At 41.0% G+C, this 17,050-nt stretch overlaps 1 protein-coding gene across 1 annotated transcript in view; it reads left to right on the top strand.

Moving 5' to 3' along the window:
• arhgap18 (Rho GTPase activating protein 18) overlaps window positions 1–9,906 on the top strand; it is a 42,154-nt gene extending 32,248 nt beyond the window's left edge. The window contains exons 12-18 of the mRNA XM_049589281.1: window positions 5,576–5,735; window positions 5,853–5,935; window positions 6,027–6,233; window positions 6,434–6,568; window positions 9,002–9,123; window positions 9,211–9,266; window positions 9,450–9,906. Coding sequence (XP_049445238.1) covers window positions 5,576–5,735; window positions 5,853–5,935; window positions 6,027–6,233; window positions 6,434–6,568; window positions 9,002–9,123; window positions 9,211–9,266; window positions 9,450–9,541 — 855 coding nt within the window. The 3' untranslated portion in view covers window positions 9,542–9,906. The remainder of the gene's footprint in view (window positions 1–5,575; window positions 5,736–5,852; window positions 5,936–6,026; window positions 6,234–6,433; window positions 6,569–9,001; window positions 9,124–9,210; window positions 9,267–9,449) is intronic.
• Window positions 9,907–17,050: the final 7,144 nt, after the last annotated feature.

Here is a 17,050-nt window from a genome sequence, read left to right on the forward strand (position 1 = left end):
TGACACCAATATGTACAGTACCAGTACAAACAGCTCACAGTAAATGACACCAATATGTACAGTACCAGTACAAACAGCTCACAGTGAATGACACCAATATGTACAGTACCAGTACAAACAGCTCACAGTAAATGACACCAATATGTACAGTATCAGTACAAACAGCTCACAGTAAATGATACCAATATGTACAGTACCAGTACAGCTCACAGTAAATGATACCAATATGTACAGTACCAGTACAAACAGCTCACAGTAAATGATACCAATATGTACAGTACCAGTACAAACAGCTCACAGTGAATGATACCAATATGTACAGTATCAGTACAAACAGCTCACAGTAAATGATACCAATATGTACAGTATCAGTACAAACAGCTCACAGTAAATGATACCAATATGTACAGTACCAGTACAAACAGCTCACAGTAAATGATACCAATATGTACAGTATCAGTACAAACAGCTCACAGTGAATGATACCAATATGTACAGTATCAGTACAAACAGCTCACAGTAAATGATACCAATATGTACAGTATCAGTACAAACAGCTCACAGTAAATGATACCAATATGTACAGTACCAGTACAAACAGCTCACAGTAAATGACACCAATATGTACAGTATCAGTACAAACAGCTCACAGTAAATGATACCAATATGTACAGTATCAGTACAAACAGCTCACAGTAAATGATACCAATATGTACAGTACCAGTACAAACAGCTCACAGTAAATGATACCAATATGTACAGTACCAGTACAAACAGCTCACAGTGAATGATACCAATATGTACAGTATCAGTACAAACAGCTCACAGTAAATGATACCAATATGTACAGTATCAGTACAAACAGCTCACAGTAAATGATACCAATATGTACAGTACCAGTACAAACAGCTCACAGTAAATGATACCAATATGTACAGTATCAGTACAAACAGCTCACAGTGAATGATACCAATATGTACAGTATCAGTACAAACAGCTCACAGTAAATGATACCAATATGTACAGTATCAGTACAAACAGCTCACAGTAAATGATACCAATATGTACAGTACCAGTACAAACAGCTCACAGTAAATGACACCAATATGTACAGTATCAGTACAAACAGCTCACAGTAAATGATACCAATATGTACAGTATCAGTACAAACAGCTCACAGTAAATGATACCAATATGTACAGTATCAGTACAAACAGCTCACAGTAAATGATACCAATATGTACAGTATCAGTACAAACAGCTCACAGTGAATGACACCAATATGTACAGTACCAGTACAAACAGCTCACAGTAAATGACACCAATATGTACAGTATCAGTACAAACAGCTCACAGTAAATGATACCAATATGTACAGTATCAGTACAAACAGCTCACAGTAAATGATACCAATATGTACAGTATCAGTACAAACAGCTCACAGTGAATGATACCAATATGTACAGTATCAGTACAAACAGCTCACAGTAAATGACACCAATATGTACAGTACCAGTACAAACAGCTCACAGTAAATGACACCAATATGTACAGTACCAGTACAAACAGCTCACAGTGAATGACACCAATATGTACAGTACCAGTACAAACAGCTCACAGTAAATGACACCAATATGTACAGTATCAGTACAAACAGCTCACAGTAAATGACACCAATATGTACAGTACCAGTACAAACAGCTCACAGTAAATGACACCAATATGTACAGTACCAGTACAAACAGCTCACAGTGAATGACACCAATATGTACAGTACCAGTACAAACAGCTCACAGTAAATGATACCAATATGTACAGTATCAGTACAAACAGCTCACAGTAAATGACACCAATATGTACAGTACCAGTACAAACAGCTCACAGTAAATGACACCAATATGTACAGTATCAGTACAAACAGCTCACAGTAAATGACACCAATATGTACAGTATCAGTACAAACAGCTCACAGTAAATGACACCAATATGTACAGTATCAGTACAAACAGCTCACAGTAAATGATACCAATATGTACAGTACCAGTACAAACAGCTCACAGTGAATGACACCAATATGTACAGTACCAGTACAAACAGCTCACAGTAAATGATACCAATATGTACAGTACCAGTACAAACAGCTCACAGTAAATGATACCAATATGTACAGTACCAGTACAAACAGCTCACAGTAAATGATACCAATATGTACAGTACCAGTACAAACAGCTCACAGTAAATGACACCAATATGTACAGTACCAGTACAAACAGCTCACAGTAAATGATACCAATATGTACAGTATCAGTACAAACAGCTCACAGTAAATGACACCAATATGTACAGTACCAGTACAAACAGCTCACAGTAAATGATACCAATATGTACAGTACCAGTACAAACAGCTCACAGTGAATGACACCAATATGTACAGTACCAGTACAAACAGCTCACAGTAAATGACACCAATATGTACAGTACCAGTACAAACAGCTCACAGTGAATGATACCAATATGTACAGTATCAGTACAAACAGCTCACAGTAAATGATACCAATATGTACAGTACCAGTACAAACAGCTCACAGTAAATGATACCAATATGTACAGTACCAGTACAAACAGCTCACAGTAAATGACACCAATATGTACAGTACCAGTACAAACAGCTCACAGTAAATGACACCAATATGTACAGTACCAGTACAAACAGCTCACAGTAAATGACACCAATATGTACAGTACCAGTACAAACAGCTCACAGTAAATGATACCAATATGTACAGTATCAGTACAAACAGCTCACAGTGAATGATACCAATATGTACAGTACCAGTACAAACAGCTCACAGTGAATGACACCAATATGTACAGTACCAGTACAAACAGCTCACAGTAAATGACACCAATATGTACAGTACCAGTACAAACAGCTCACAGTAAATGACACCAATATGTACAGTACCAGTACAAACAGCTCACAGTAAATGACACCAATATGTACAGTACCAGTACAAACAGCTCACAGTAAATGACACCAATATGTACAGTACCAGTACAAACAGCTCACAGTAAATGATACCAATATGTACAGTACCAGTACAAACAGCTCACAGTGAATGACACCAATATGTACAGTACCAGTACAAACAGCTCACAGTAAATGACACCAATATGTACAGTACCAGTACAAACAGCTCACAGTAAATGACACCAATATGTACAGTACCAGTACAAACAGCTCACAGTAAATGATACCAATATGTACAGTACCAGTACAAACAGCTCACAGTAAATGACACCAATATGTACAGTACCAGTACAAACAGCTCACAGTAAATGACACCAATATGTACAGTACCAGTACAAACAGCTCACAGTAAATGATACCAATATGTACAGTACCAGTACAAACAGCTCACAGTAAATGATACCAATATGTACAGTACCAGTACAAACAGCTCACAGTAAATGACACCAATATGTACAGTACCAGTACAAACAGCTCACAGTAAATGACACCAATATGTACAGTACCAGTACAAACAGCTCACAGTAAATGATACCAATATGTACAGTATCAGTACAAACAGCTCACAGTGAATGATACCAATATGTACAGTACCAGTACAAACAGCTCACAGTAAATGATACCAATATGTACAGTATCAGTACAAACAGCTCACAGTGAATGATACCAATATGTACAGTACCAGTACAAACAGCTCACAGTAAATGATACCAATATGTACAGTACCAGTACAAACAGCTCACAGTGAATGACACCAATATGTACAGTACCAGTACAAACAGCTCACAGTAAATGATACCAATATGTACAGTACCAGTACAAACAGCTCACAGTAAATGATACCAATATGTACAGTATCAGTACAAACAGCTCACAGTAAATGATACCAGTAAATGACACCAATATGTACAGTACCAATACAAACAGCTCACAGTAAATGATACCAATATGTACAGTACCAGTACAAACAACAGTAGACACAGTGGAATTATACCAATATGCTCATGTAAACAGTCCCCATTCTAGAATAAACGCTACCGTATGGAAACCATGCGGAGCTCAAATTGAATGGGAAACAAAGTCCAGTGTTCACTTAGCTGGGCGTAACTTAGCTGGGCGATGTCCGTGGATAGCTGCCTCCGTGAGAAGAGAACAGAAGGAAGGGAGGGGGGTATCACTGTCCGAGGGCTGCCGTAGAATGGCAACCAGGATGTCAGCCGACCAACACTCGCTACCCGCTCCCTGGTTGCGGCGATTTGCGATGCTGGCCAGCTAGGAATGAACTAGCAGCCAGTACAGTCCAGTCCTCTCTGGTCTAGCTAACATTTAGCCGTGTTACTTACTGATCCATTAGAAAGAAAGCTAGCTGGACATGGGTTTTGAAGCCTCTTTGGTCACGGAGCTCCTCCATCTCTTGAACGCCTGACTGAGGTTTACTCTTGTTTTTCCTCTTCTTTTATCACTCTCCTTTTTGCTCTTCTTTGCCTCCTCACACAGAGGAGCTCCTTTTCTTTTGCTAGGCCGTTTTTCACTTGTCTCCAAACTTTGTCCGTCTGCCATTGTGCTTGTGACTCAACTATCTCATGCCCAACTCCTCATAAGGACCAGCTCCAGTCCCTGATTGGCTGACCGACCAGTTTCACAATACATGACACGTTTCCTGCCGTAAAGCAGATTTTTTCCATGAAATGTCGCCCCGGTGGCAGAAGTTTATTGCAAAGATTGCACAGTCACTAAGTAACCTATGTAAATGCTGATAGTCTGATTTTACTGTGGACACTACCCTGTGCAACCCACATTATTTTCATCATGATATATTTAGGAAAAGATGCTGTCTGTTGCCTCTTTAAATTCAGCATATTTGCTTTTTTATCAGTTGCCTCCCCAGTTATTGTTAGTGATTGATAAAAAATGTGGAATGGGGGCATGAACTTTTTTGGCTTCTGAAAGGGGCATGACAAAAACGTTTGAGACCCACTGTGTTGAGGGAGAATAATAAGAGTATAGTAGCACGGGGGCAGAGATGTTGAGATGGTTCAGGAGAGCAGCAGAGGAAGAGTGCAGGGAGTGGGAGGGGGTGCACTCCTGGAGAGGGTCAGAGAGGTAGGTGGGGGTTAGGTTGTGGGGGCTTTTGAAGGTGAGAGGAAGGGTTTTGTAGTCAGTTTGGTTCTGAACAGGGAGCTTGTGTAGCTGGATGAGAATGGGGGCGATGTGGTCGGACGATTTGGTGCTGGTGATGATCCAGGCAGCAGAGTTATGAATGAGGAGTGTACTGAACGGCCACTGTGGGTAGATGCAAGTTTTCCGAGGGCTGGCTGTTTGTACTCAGATGTCAACGATGGTCTGAAAAATCTATCCAGAGGTCTAGAAATTTGAGTTTAAGGGGAATATAAAATGTGTAGGAACCCCGTGTTGGGGCTGTAGCATTAGCAGGGTAAAGGTTGTCCTACAACAGGTTACCAGGTGTCATGGCTGCTGACCTGTCCTTGAGTTTGACAACGTAGTTAAACCAGCTTGCCTTGTGTGTGTCCGTCCCAAATCCAGTCACTGTGTCAGGAGCTCGAGTCCTCTTTCTATGACGGGGTGTTCCCATGGCAACAGTTGAAGCAGCACGATGCTGCTAGCCTTTTGAAGCTGTTCATCAGGGAGTTACCACATCCTCTGCTGACTGTGGAGTACCTCAACGCATTTATCGCCGTCAACAGTACGTATAGCATCTGTTCATGAGATATTCTGCTTCATCGCGAGAGCTTTACGGCCACGTTTACCTGCATTAAGCATTTCTGTGTGTGTGTGTGTGTGTGTGTGTGTGTGTTTGAAGAGCTGCCCACTAAGAAGCAGCAGTTGCAGGCTCTGAACCTGCTGGTCCTTTTGTTACCTGCGGCCAATCGGGATACTTTGAAGGTGAATGCTCAGTTTGAAATCTGCTTCACTTCAATAAAGAGAAACCTTTGACTGTTTCTGTTGTACATTTGATTTGTGTTTGCTCCTTCAGGCACTGGTGGAGTTTTTCCAGCGTGTGATCGACCACCAGGCCAAGAATAAAATGACTCTCAACAATGTCTCCGTTGTCATGGCACCCAATATTTTCATGTTCAAAGGCTTCCGCTCCAAGGTTACAGAACAGCAGGAGTTCTCCATGGCAACCAGCACAGCCAACATCGTCCGGCTGCTCATTAGATACCAGAATCTTCTCTGGACAGTAAGGATCAAAACGAGCTCTCTGGCTTCATATGGTGTTCAGTTCACCACTATAAACAAACTGTTAGTTTCCATGTCAACAGTTATTTAGCAAATCATCCTGACGCAACACAAAAGCATCCAGATTAATTTTCCTATTAAGTATGGAGGATGGTACAGTGTGCACCTCTGTGTGTGTGTGTGTGTGTGTGTTATCTCCAGATCCCCAAGTTCATCATGACACAGGTCAGACAACAAAACATGGAAAGTCAACGGAAACAAAATAAAGAGCGAGCTGTCAGAAAGCTGCTGAAGAAGATTACCACCGACAAACCATCTGATAAAGCCGTCCCCGAGGTACGACTTTTAATCCTGTGGTTATGTCAGTGTGCTTTTTTCGTAGAAATCTTTGTCAATGATAATAATGATAATCAAAAAGAAGAAATGTGTTTATGAGAAACTGCTATTTTAAAATTTACACTATGTTTTTGCTTTTTTAACTCGGACTGAACACTTCATGGCAGTGTCACATGGTTATCCCATATTTAAAACACTGTGGGGTTCAAGTAAATAAAATGGGGCAATAATAATAATAACAATAATAAAATAAAGAATAAAATACCATCACTGAAGCAGATCAGCAAAGCTGGCAACTAATTTACCCGTGGATGCACTGAAGTATAGCAAATTTAGCAAATTCCTCTGGAGCTAATTTGCAGGCCTTATCCCTGTTCAATAAATCACATTATGCAACCTCATAAACTAACAGCAACTTAAAACAGTAATTGAAACAACATCATGACTAAAAACAACTATTTCCATAGCTAAATTAAAGCAAAATACAAACAGTAAGACAATATAAAATCCTAAATGGTCCCAATTTCACACCCACCAATCACCCTGTGGTGGTTCCAGTGTGAACTCTGAGGAGCGCTGTCTCTCAGTCGTCTGTGAGAAACAGTGACATCTAGTGGTGATGTTTAGGAATGTCTTTCCTGTGGACATCAGAGCTTCCTAAACCTAAGAGTTGCCTCTAGTGACATAATTCTGAGAAAAATCTTTTTATCATGTTTTCTAAGAATTTCCCCTTAAAGTTAAGACTAAATCCTGGTAAAGATAAAAGTTCTTCACAGAGGCACTTACCCCTTAAGAGAGCTCCTCAGCTGAGAAACTGAGGAGTAGGAGGGAGGACTTTTACCTGTTTTTGTTAGATGAACACAGATGTCGCTAGGTCTCTTGAAATGAAACCAGTTTTCTCAGTTTTCTATGATTTCTGTGTTTACTATGACCTCTATGAATAAAACAAACAAATAACTCCAGCTCTGATACTTCCAGCACCCTGCTCAGCTGGCCACCATCATCTTAACTCAGTGATGTTTGGTTGACTTTAAGTGGTGTTAGGTGACCAAAAGACAATGTCAGGACACTGATGTTGTGTTGTTTGGTAACCAGAATCCAGCCTCTTCCAAATGTTTCATGCCAATGTCATTGATGGAGAATAATGACACTTAAGCCTAGTTCACATTACATGATTTTCACCCTGATTTCACCGCATCGTAATCTTTGAGTGTTCATAACTGGTGACGTGTGTTTCTGTCAGTGGGAGTCGTTACGACCTGTGTTTGCACACCACAAGATTTCTCCACCGAGCCCTCGCCAACAGAGCCCCAGATAACGCGGTGACGTCACCAAACTTGGACACGACACATCGTAAAGGCATGGATGCTCTTCCCAGTGTTGAATCAGATCTGCCTCCAGGGCCTGGGTCCAAACACAACGCGCTCCTCGTGATCCTGTGGACACCGCCATTGTTGTTGTTGCTCACCAGCTTGTCAGTGTTGCCAGATCTTGGGAGAGAAACAAGCAACTAGGGTTATGGAAACAAGCCCAAAAGGAGCAACGGAATTATATAGAGAAAGGCGACGTTTAGAGAGCAAGCCCAAATAAGCAACTCCACTTTACAAACAGGCCCAAAAAACACAACCCGCGACTACCAATATTTGTAAGCAACTTTACAAAAAAAACAAGCCCAATGTCGCGGCTAATAAGCAGACCTGGCAGCCCTGCGGCTCGTCCTCCTCACATTTCTTCTGTCCTCCTGCGTGCTGACGTGGGACGTATCCCGCCTCTCATTGGCTGATGCTCTTTGTCAGTGGTGTCTCCAGTTTTCTAGCATGCCAGATATCCAGTCCCAGTCGCAGACGAGGGGGCAACTTGCTTGTAGGCTTGTTCACACGTGAGGACTCGTTGTGGCAGACTATCTGCTGACTCACCTTCGACCCAAGGTGGCTCTCAAGATCCTCTGCGACCTCAAAACCACGGTGAAAATCGTGTAATGTGAACTAGGCCTTAGTCGTAAGGTTCAATTTAACATCTTTCCAAAGAAGGAGTCAATCGTCTTTCCGTCCTCATATTGTTGCCCAGTGCTAGCTGGCTAATAGCCTATCTGACATCAGGTAAAATAGGAACATGTAGTTGCCTAACAAGCTAGAGAAATGTTTTGTCTTTAGCAAACATGCTACTATAAAGACAGCTAAGCTAGCAGAGTAAAGCAGCACATTAGAAAGTCGTGTTCTTCTTGATGATCCAGTGTTGAGGAAGCAGCTGTGGCGACACTTGACCCTGCATGCTCAGCTAAGTGCTCTGAGACCAAACAGTGTTCGGAGTTTATTAAACAGAAGAACAGGTATTTATCCAAGTCCACATTCTTGTCGTCTCAAGTGCGTTGTAAAGTGTTTATGGCGGTGTGATTGACTCTGTGTTTCTCTTTCTGTCTGTGTTTACAACCAGGAGAGTTCACAGGGATTTATTCGAGTTCAGGCTCCACAGTTCAGTAAAGTGTCCATGGCCGTTCAGCTGACTGAGGAGCTGCAGGCTGCTGATGTATTAACACGTTTCCTCAGCCAGGACAGGTAACGTGTATATATAGAGTATTAGTCTTATGAAGCCTGTACTCCCTTCATGTCTCCTTAACTCTTCGTCTCACTTTGTCCTCTTAGTTCAGTGGCAGTGAAACGAGAAGATCTCTGTCTCTATGAGATTGGTGGAAACATCAGTAAGTCCTGCTCCTGCTAAAATCTGATTAATTACAGTGTTTAACATTTTTAGCCTGTGCTGATGACCCAGCTATAGAGCCAACAGGCCTAATGGTGACAAATGTACTTCCTGCTGTGGGTCTAAAGGCCATAGACGAGAATAACTACATCATGTCTCTCTTTTCTCTTCTGTCTTCCCTCAGAGGAGAGGTGTCTAGATGGGGAAACGTACATGAAAGACCTCTTCCAGCTGAACCCCGCAGCAGAATGGGTCATCAAAGCTGTGCAGCGATAAGCTCGTTCCTACACCGGCCCTGCTGGATAATGAACAGGTCCAAATATTCACCACTGTGTCCTACTGAGAAGAGACGTCTCCTGGTCTCTGTGGTTCCTGCTGGTTCTGGACGCACACAGACCGTCTGCTTTTAGCAACTTGTTGATTTTTAACACAGGTGTTTGCATGGTTTCACACATTTGGGTTGCCCTGAAAACTGCCAGAAAATACAAGTAGGCCAGTGGCAGTTTTTTAAACGACAGTTTGCCCCAAAATCAAAACTGCATATGTTTCCTCTCACCTGTAGTGCTAATTATCAGTCTAGATTGTTTTGGTGTGAGCTGCAGAGTGTTGGAGATATCAGCTGTAGAGATGTCTGCCTTCTCTCCAGTATAATGGAACTAGATGGCACTCAGCTTGTGGTGCTCAGAGCGCCAAAAAATACATTTGAAAAACTCAACATCAATGTCTCTTTACAGAAATCATGACCTGGTTACTCAAGATAATCCACAGACCTTGTTGTGAGCAGTTTCATGTAGGAACTATTTTCTTAATACTGAACTACACGAACAAAGTGTGCAGTCACTCATGGACAAGAGGCTCCTAACAGTATGAGATGAAAACATTAATGGCGTCCTTCTTGGCTGAGCTGTAATGTAAGCTAGCTAAGTGGTGCTAGGTGATCTAACCGTATACTTGGGTATCAGCTCTATGCAGACACTACGCCGTCACCTCTGCAGGTAGCCCACACCGCTGTGAGCATTTATACTTACACCTCCAAAACACTAGTCAGTGGAGGGGTTTCTGTGAAGTGCCGTAAAGTTTAGTTGATTCAAAACACACATTAAACACACATTAAACATGGCTTAATAGAGACAGTTTCAAACACAAATCAGCTTCACTATAACTCGCAGCATTCACAGACAAACACTTGTCTTTATCTGGACGTATTTCCCCACAAATACAACATGCTAACGTTATTAGCACAAGCCTATGGCATTTTACATTGTATAAATTAGCCTAGCAGCTAGCAGACTTTTCCTCTCCTCATATGAAGCCAGGGACAACAGCAACATTTAACAAAGGTAACGTTACAAAATTCAGCTCCATTACAGCTCACAAGGTTCACTGACAAAACAACTGTCTGATACTAAACATGTTTTCCAAACAAATACAACATGCTAACGTTATTAGCACAAGCCTATGGCATGTTACATTGTATAAATTAGCCTAGCAGCTAGCAGAGATTTCCTCTGCTCATATGAAGCCAGGATAAATCACACACAAGACTTAAAATGCTATTTTAGTGGAGGCTTTATTGTCTTCACAATTTATTGTTTCTGATCTGTGAAATAAAAGTAAATAAAAGCTTTGTCTCCACTGAGGGAAATGGTTTCAGCTTACAGAAACTAAGCCGTAGGTTAGGCATCGAGTCAGTGCAGAAGTATAAATCTTGCAAAAGTGGTAATATGGTGGATGGATGTCGTTCAGTAGAAGGAAAATAGTTCCTACATGAAACTGCTCACAACAAGGTCTGTGGATCATCTTGAGTAACCAGGTCATGATTTCTGTAAAGAGACATTGATGTTGAGTTTTTCAAGTGTACTTTTCGACACTTTGAGCGCCACAAGCTGAGTGCCATCTAGTTCCATTATACTGGAGAGAAGGCAGACATCTCTACGGCTGATATCTCCAACACTCTGCAGCTCACACCAGAACAGCGTAGACTGATAGATAGCACTACAGGTCAGAGGGAAATGAACTGTCTCTTTTAGTCTTATGAGACCACTTTGGTGAAATCTGTGTTGCAATTTCTCTCCGCTGAATTGAACAACCAGATTTACAGACAAAACAAGAGTAAATTAATGTGCTGGGATTTATCATAACATATTTTCCACCTGCCTTATGCTACATGTTGGATTTTTGGGCCTCAGGTACCACCAGCCTGTCAGACAGTTGTACGGGTGAAAGAAAACCACTGGTTTTTAAAATACCTTTTCACGTCTGGATGCCTGACAGACCACTTTTGTACTGTGGTGGAAATATACCATTCCACCCAGTTTGTTGCAGCACTTAAGCAACAACATTGTGATTCTTCTTATCATGTGATACTCTAAGTATTGCAGTCGTATACTGTGATTTATTGCCACTAATCACTTTGTTGTGTCTGCAGTAGTGAACTGAAATAATGTAGTTTGGGAAAATTATATCAAAATGCTATTGAATTATGAATCAATGACATGACACACATACATGTGTTTTCTGAATTACTAATTTTGAGAACATTGGCTTTTATTTATTTATATTTGTATTAAAAGCCCTTAAAGGTATGGTCACAATAGTGCATGTGGACACACCAAAGCTCTTCACTGTAACTAGAAGGGGATGAAGGTTGTTGTTAATGAGTGTTAAAGGTCCAGTGTGTCAGACTCAGGGGAATATATTGGCTGAAATGGAATATGATATAATAATTATGTTTTCTTTAGTGTGTAATCACCTGAAAATGAGAAGCTTTGTGTTTCCGTTACCTTTGAATGAGCCCTTTATATCTACACTGGGAGCAGGTCCTTGTAAGTGGAGATCACTAAGTTGCACCGCAATGTTTCTACAGTAGCCCAGAATGGACAAGCCAAACTGTGGTCTAGACAGGGCCTTCCGCGTTGGCCACCATAGTTAGAAGGTCCTGAACTGTGTAGGACAAACGGTGAAGGTAAAGCTGCTTTATTCAGCATTTTACTGGTTTTAATTACTCGTCCGATTGTTTTTGAGAAGAAGAGACCTCTGTGGATAATTTGGCTCCCAGTAAAGACCTCTTGAACATCTTGATCTTAAGTTATCGGAGAAAAAAGGTGAGCACATTCGCAGATGTTAGGCTAGCGGTAGGCAACCTGCAGCTCTGGAGACGCATTCAGCTCTTGAGGCCCTCTCTAATGGCTCCCCATGGCTTTGACCAAAAATTAGGCTTCATAGGAAATGAATCACTGTTTTTGATTATTTAATTTTTATTTATCATCATTGTAGGCCTGAAGTGATTCTTACATTATCCAACTGTAAAAGTGTGTAACCCACAGGCCTACAACACATTTAAATCCATTCAAATGTGGGTCATAGTTATGTCTGTGGCCTGGTGCCGAACATCAAGAGTGGTGGCTCGTCTTGAGTCTGAAATTCCAAATCCAGAATAAGAACTTCTTGGGGGAATATATTGAATTTAATAGTGCATAAACAGATGTGTTTACTTTCACTGCAAGGTACCATATATTCATGAATACCTTACTGCAGAGTAGCCACCTAATGGTAAAACATATTAATGATAAGACCTAGTAGTAATGTGGATGAGCTAATTTAGACTTAAAGAGGTGGTGTTACCTTTATTATAAGGCTCAAATATATTTTGTGGCTCCAGACAGATTTAATCAATTTGTCTGGACCAAAAAGGACTCCTGTGGTAGTAAAGGTCGCTGACCCCTGTGCTAGGTTAATGGCCCGTCTCTGACATGCCAGAGTTCCACATGCCATGTGGAACATGAAACTACTTTGTTTTTACCGGTTTAAATTATCGTATCTGTTTTGTTTTATGGAGGAGGAGACCTCTGTGAATAATGCGGCTCACTGTAAAACCTCCTAAATATGTGGATCAGGAATAAGTTGAGCACACATTGTGAGAGAAACAGCAGGCACTGGGCAAGCCACTTCTGCGAGGTGCCGAACCATTCGGAAGAAACACTGATTTTTAACAGGAAACTGCTTTATTTAGTGTTGAACGGGTTTAAACCACCTGATCTGATTGTTTTTGAGAGGAAGAGATCTCTGCGGATAATTCGGCTCCCAGTAAAAAAAACCTGAACAGTGAATTGTGGAGGAATTCTAACCAGGAGAAGTTTTAGCAGGTTGCAATTTGCAATCCTCACCACTAGATGTCACTAAATCTCCCTAAATCTTACACACTGCTCCTTTAAGGCTGGATGAGGACTCGAGAGAGCTGATGAAGTACTACTGTACTGTAAACTATATGTGAGGGGCCCCTTTTACCTCAACAGTGACCCCTAAACCGATCATAATAATGTCACTGACGGCTAACCAGGACACGCAATGATGACATCACTGTTTCCATGGTACATTAACATTGCTGTACATTCTAACTTTTTAAACCTTTGATGTTTGAGTGTGTTAATGTGTGATCCATCCTCAAAAACTGCTTCTGACCAGTGCACAGTTGTGAACAAACATATTTTTGTATATATACATAGACAGATACAGTGGCCTGTGTGATAGCTTGCACAGAATTCATGAATTGCCTTAAAAGTTTTGTACCAAAGACTTGATCATTTTAAAGATTTGTCAGACTCTTAATAACTTTGAAGAAATAAAATGCTGACTGTATAAATGGCCTTTTGTCAGTGACACACTCTCACATGATGGGTTCCAAAAGTTTCTGGACACTGATACTTTTTGGCTTTTGTTGTTTGGATATTTGGCTCCGTGCTCTCCACAGTCTGGATATCAGTTTGATATATTACACTGGCGAAAGTTGTATTAATCCAAGAATAGAAAATCTCCATTTTATGTCTCTGGCACGTAGCTGTGCTTCTCTTGGCTTTCACCAAAGGTCTGATCTGATTCTGTGCAGTTTCTCGCAGTTTGGACAGCCTGAGGAGGATCGTATCTGCAGCACAAAGTCAAACATGCCGGATATTTCTCTTGTGGAAAGCTGCAGACTACAAACAATGTGTCACTGTTTAAAATATTTTTTATCTGAGTCACTCCCTGCCTTGTATTATCGTGTTTACTGTGAATGTTTTATTTTTCCCCAAGTTAATGATGTCTTTGTCTTCTTACTGCCTTTGAAATGACCACTAAAGCAGCCTGTAAATAAATAAACATGCAGTTATTAATTACCTGCTTGTATGAGTGCTTATGTATGCAAATAACTTAATGCGCACATGGGAATAATCACTTTTTTTTTGGTCTTATTTCTGAGTGTCATATGAATATTGTTCAGTGTCAAATATGCAGACCTCCTCACAGCAAGTTCCCTCTCTCCATCAGTTAGCTGACAGCCCAGACCAGGCACAGTTTCACATTCAACTAATTTCCCCCGAGGATTAATGGTCCCAGTCAGTCAAATGGTCAGAGTGCTAATGGTTTTAGTGGGGCTTATGAGCCAGGGCCTGAGCCAGAGTGCACTGGCTTATTATGGGTCATAGACAGACGCCAAATGTAGCAGAGCATAGTCACCTCACCCTGTGGTGGAGTCGATCCTGACTGCAGTCATATCCAGGACTGGTCGCACACTTCTTTTAGATTTAAATGGGAAGCTAATATTCTGAAGCTGCTCAAACTGTTAGGTAACAGAATAATATAAGAGATGATTCAGAAAGGTCAAGCAATGCTTTAAAAAATAGAGTCATGTGATCCAGGTCTTTCATTCTTAATCTGATGCAACTAATAGATTGTTTTTGTATTCTATCAAGTAACAGTTCTGTAAGTAAACTAGTAGCTCTACTCGCACACATTTCAGTACCTTTGTTAGCTTTGTATAACAGATATTTTTTTCAGTCTTGAGTTCAAGTCACAGCTATCACGTCTATAGTTATTTATGTTAGTATGAAGAGTTACAGGTGCTGCAGGTGCTGCAGGAACAGTTATTGTGGAGGGGGATATACGCTGTCATTACACAAACCCATGTATTATGGATGGATTACTGGATGAGCCTACCAGGCACAGACTCACAGGCCCAAAGAGTCAAGAGTCCCTCCCTGACCTTCACCTGCAAAATGTCACTTGGATTAACATGATTAACATGTACCTACCAGGAGGAGACATAAAAGAATGATATCAATGGCAACAGCAATCATTTATCATCCCTGTTATATGGCAGCTAATCTCATCCTCTGCTCAGGGAGTTAGGAACTCTTTAGCATTTGTAGACATTTTCAGCCACTTTCCTCTTTAAAGGGATAGTGCACCCAAAACTGAAAATTCAGCCATTATCTACTCACCCATATGCCGAGGGAGGCTCAGGTGAAGTTTTAGAGTCCTCACATCACTTGCAGAGATCCAAGGGGAGAGGAGGTAGCAACACAACTCCACCTAATGGAGGCTGACGGCGCCCCAGATTCAAACGTCCAAAAACACATCATTGAAACCACAAAATATCTCCATACTGCTCGTGCTGGGGGCTTTCACATGTCTGTACTCAGGGGGAGCCTGTTGTCTCATAATCCACCCATGCTATGTACTGGTTGCCACTTGATAAAGCCGTCTTACAGCTTGTATTAATATGGTAACAGTAGTATCACAATTTAAGATTTTATTAACAAAGTTCAGAGGGATTTGCTTCGGAGAACTCACATCAGACAAAGGCAAAACAGAAGCCCCAGGACACCACATAACTACACTGAAACATAAAATCGGTGCTGAAGACATTTTCTGTAAAAAAAAAAATAATAATAATAACATGTTTTAAATAAGTATCTTTACATTTGACAGAGCACACGCTCCAAGCCTGATGGTATAACAACAACCCACTGTTAATGATCCTATGTGTACTCTCTGCTCTTCCAAAGTGATTGGCAGTTATTTTCACATGTTTTGGGAGTGTACCCCAGTGGCTGAGTTTTGGAAGATGGTTGCCTTTAATCTCTCTAAGTTGTTTAAGATCAGATTGCCCTGTTCGCCTGCTACACTCTTTCTGAATGATTTGTCAAGGCTGGGTTTGAAACTGGACAAGAGAAGAGCACTGTTGGCTGGACTTATGGCTGCAAAACAGCTAGTTGCCACACGTTGGAATCCTCCACATTCACTCTCTTTTCGAGCATGGGTTTTAACATATTTGGATGTTGTTTATTTGGAGTTGTCGACAGCTAGAGTCCACGGAGCAAAAGAGTCAGCAATAGAGGTTTGGCATTCACTTTGAACTATCCTCTGTGGGGTTCAGGTGTAATATGTGACTGCGGTATGGAGCTCTGGATCCAGGGGTGGGTGGGTTATATTTGGGATTGTGACTTTTGCTATGACTTATATATATATATATATATATATAGATATAGATATAGATATATAGATATAGATATAGATATATATATATATACAGTACAGGCCAAAAGTTTGGACACACCTTCTCATTCAATGCGTTTTCTTTATTTTCATGACTATTTACATTGTAGATTCTCACTGAAGGCATCAAAACTATGAATGAACACATGTGGAGTTATGTACTTAACAAAAAAAGGTGAAATAACTGAAAACATGTTTTATATTCTAGTTTCTTCAAAATAGCCACCCTTTGCTCTGATTACTGCTTTGCACACTCTTGGCATTCTCTCCATGAGCTTCAAGAGGTAGTCACCTGAAATGGTTTTCCAACAGTCTTGAAGGAGTTCCCAGAGGTGTTTAGCACTTGTTGGCCCCTTTGCCTTCACTCTGCGGTCCAGCTCACCCCAAACCATCTCCATTGGGTTCAGGTCCGGTGACTGTGGAGGCCAGGTCATCTGCCGCAGCACTCCATCACTCTCCTTCTTGGTCAAA

This window comes from Epinephelus fuscoguttatus, linkage group LG11, assembly GCF_011397635.1.
Source record: "Epinephelus fuscoguttatus linkage group LG11, E.fuscoguttatus.final_Chr_v1".
Lineage (NCBI taxonomy): Eukaryota > Metazoa > Chordata > Actinopteri > Perciformes > Serranidae > Epinephelus > Epinephelus fuscoguttatus.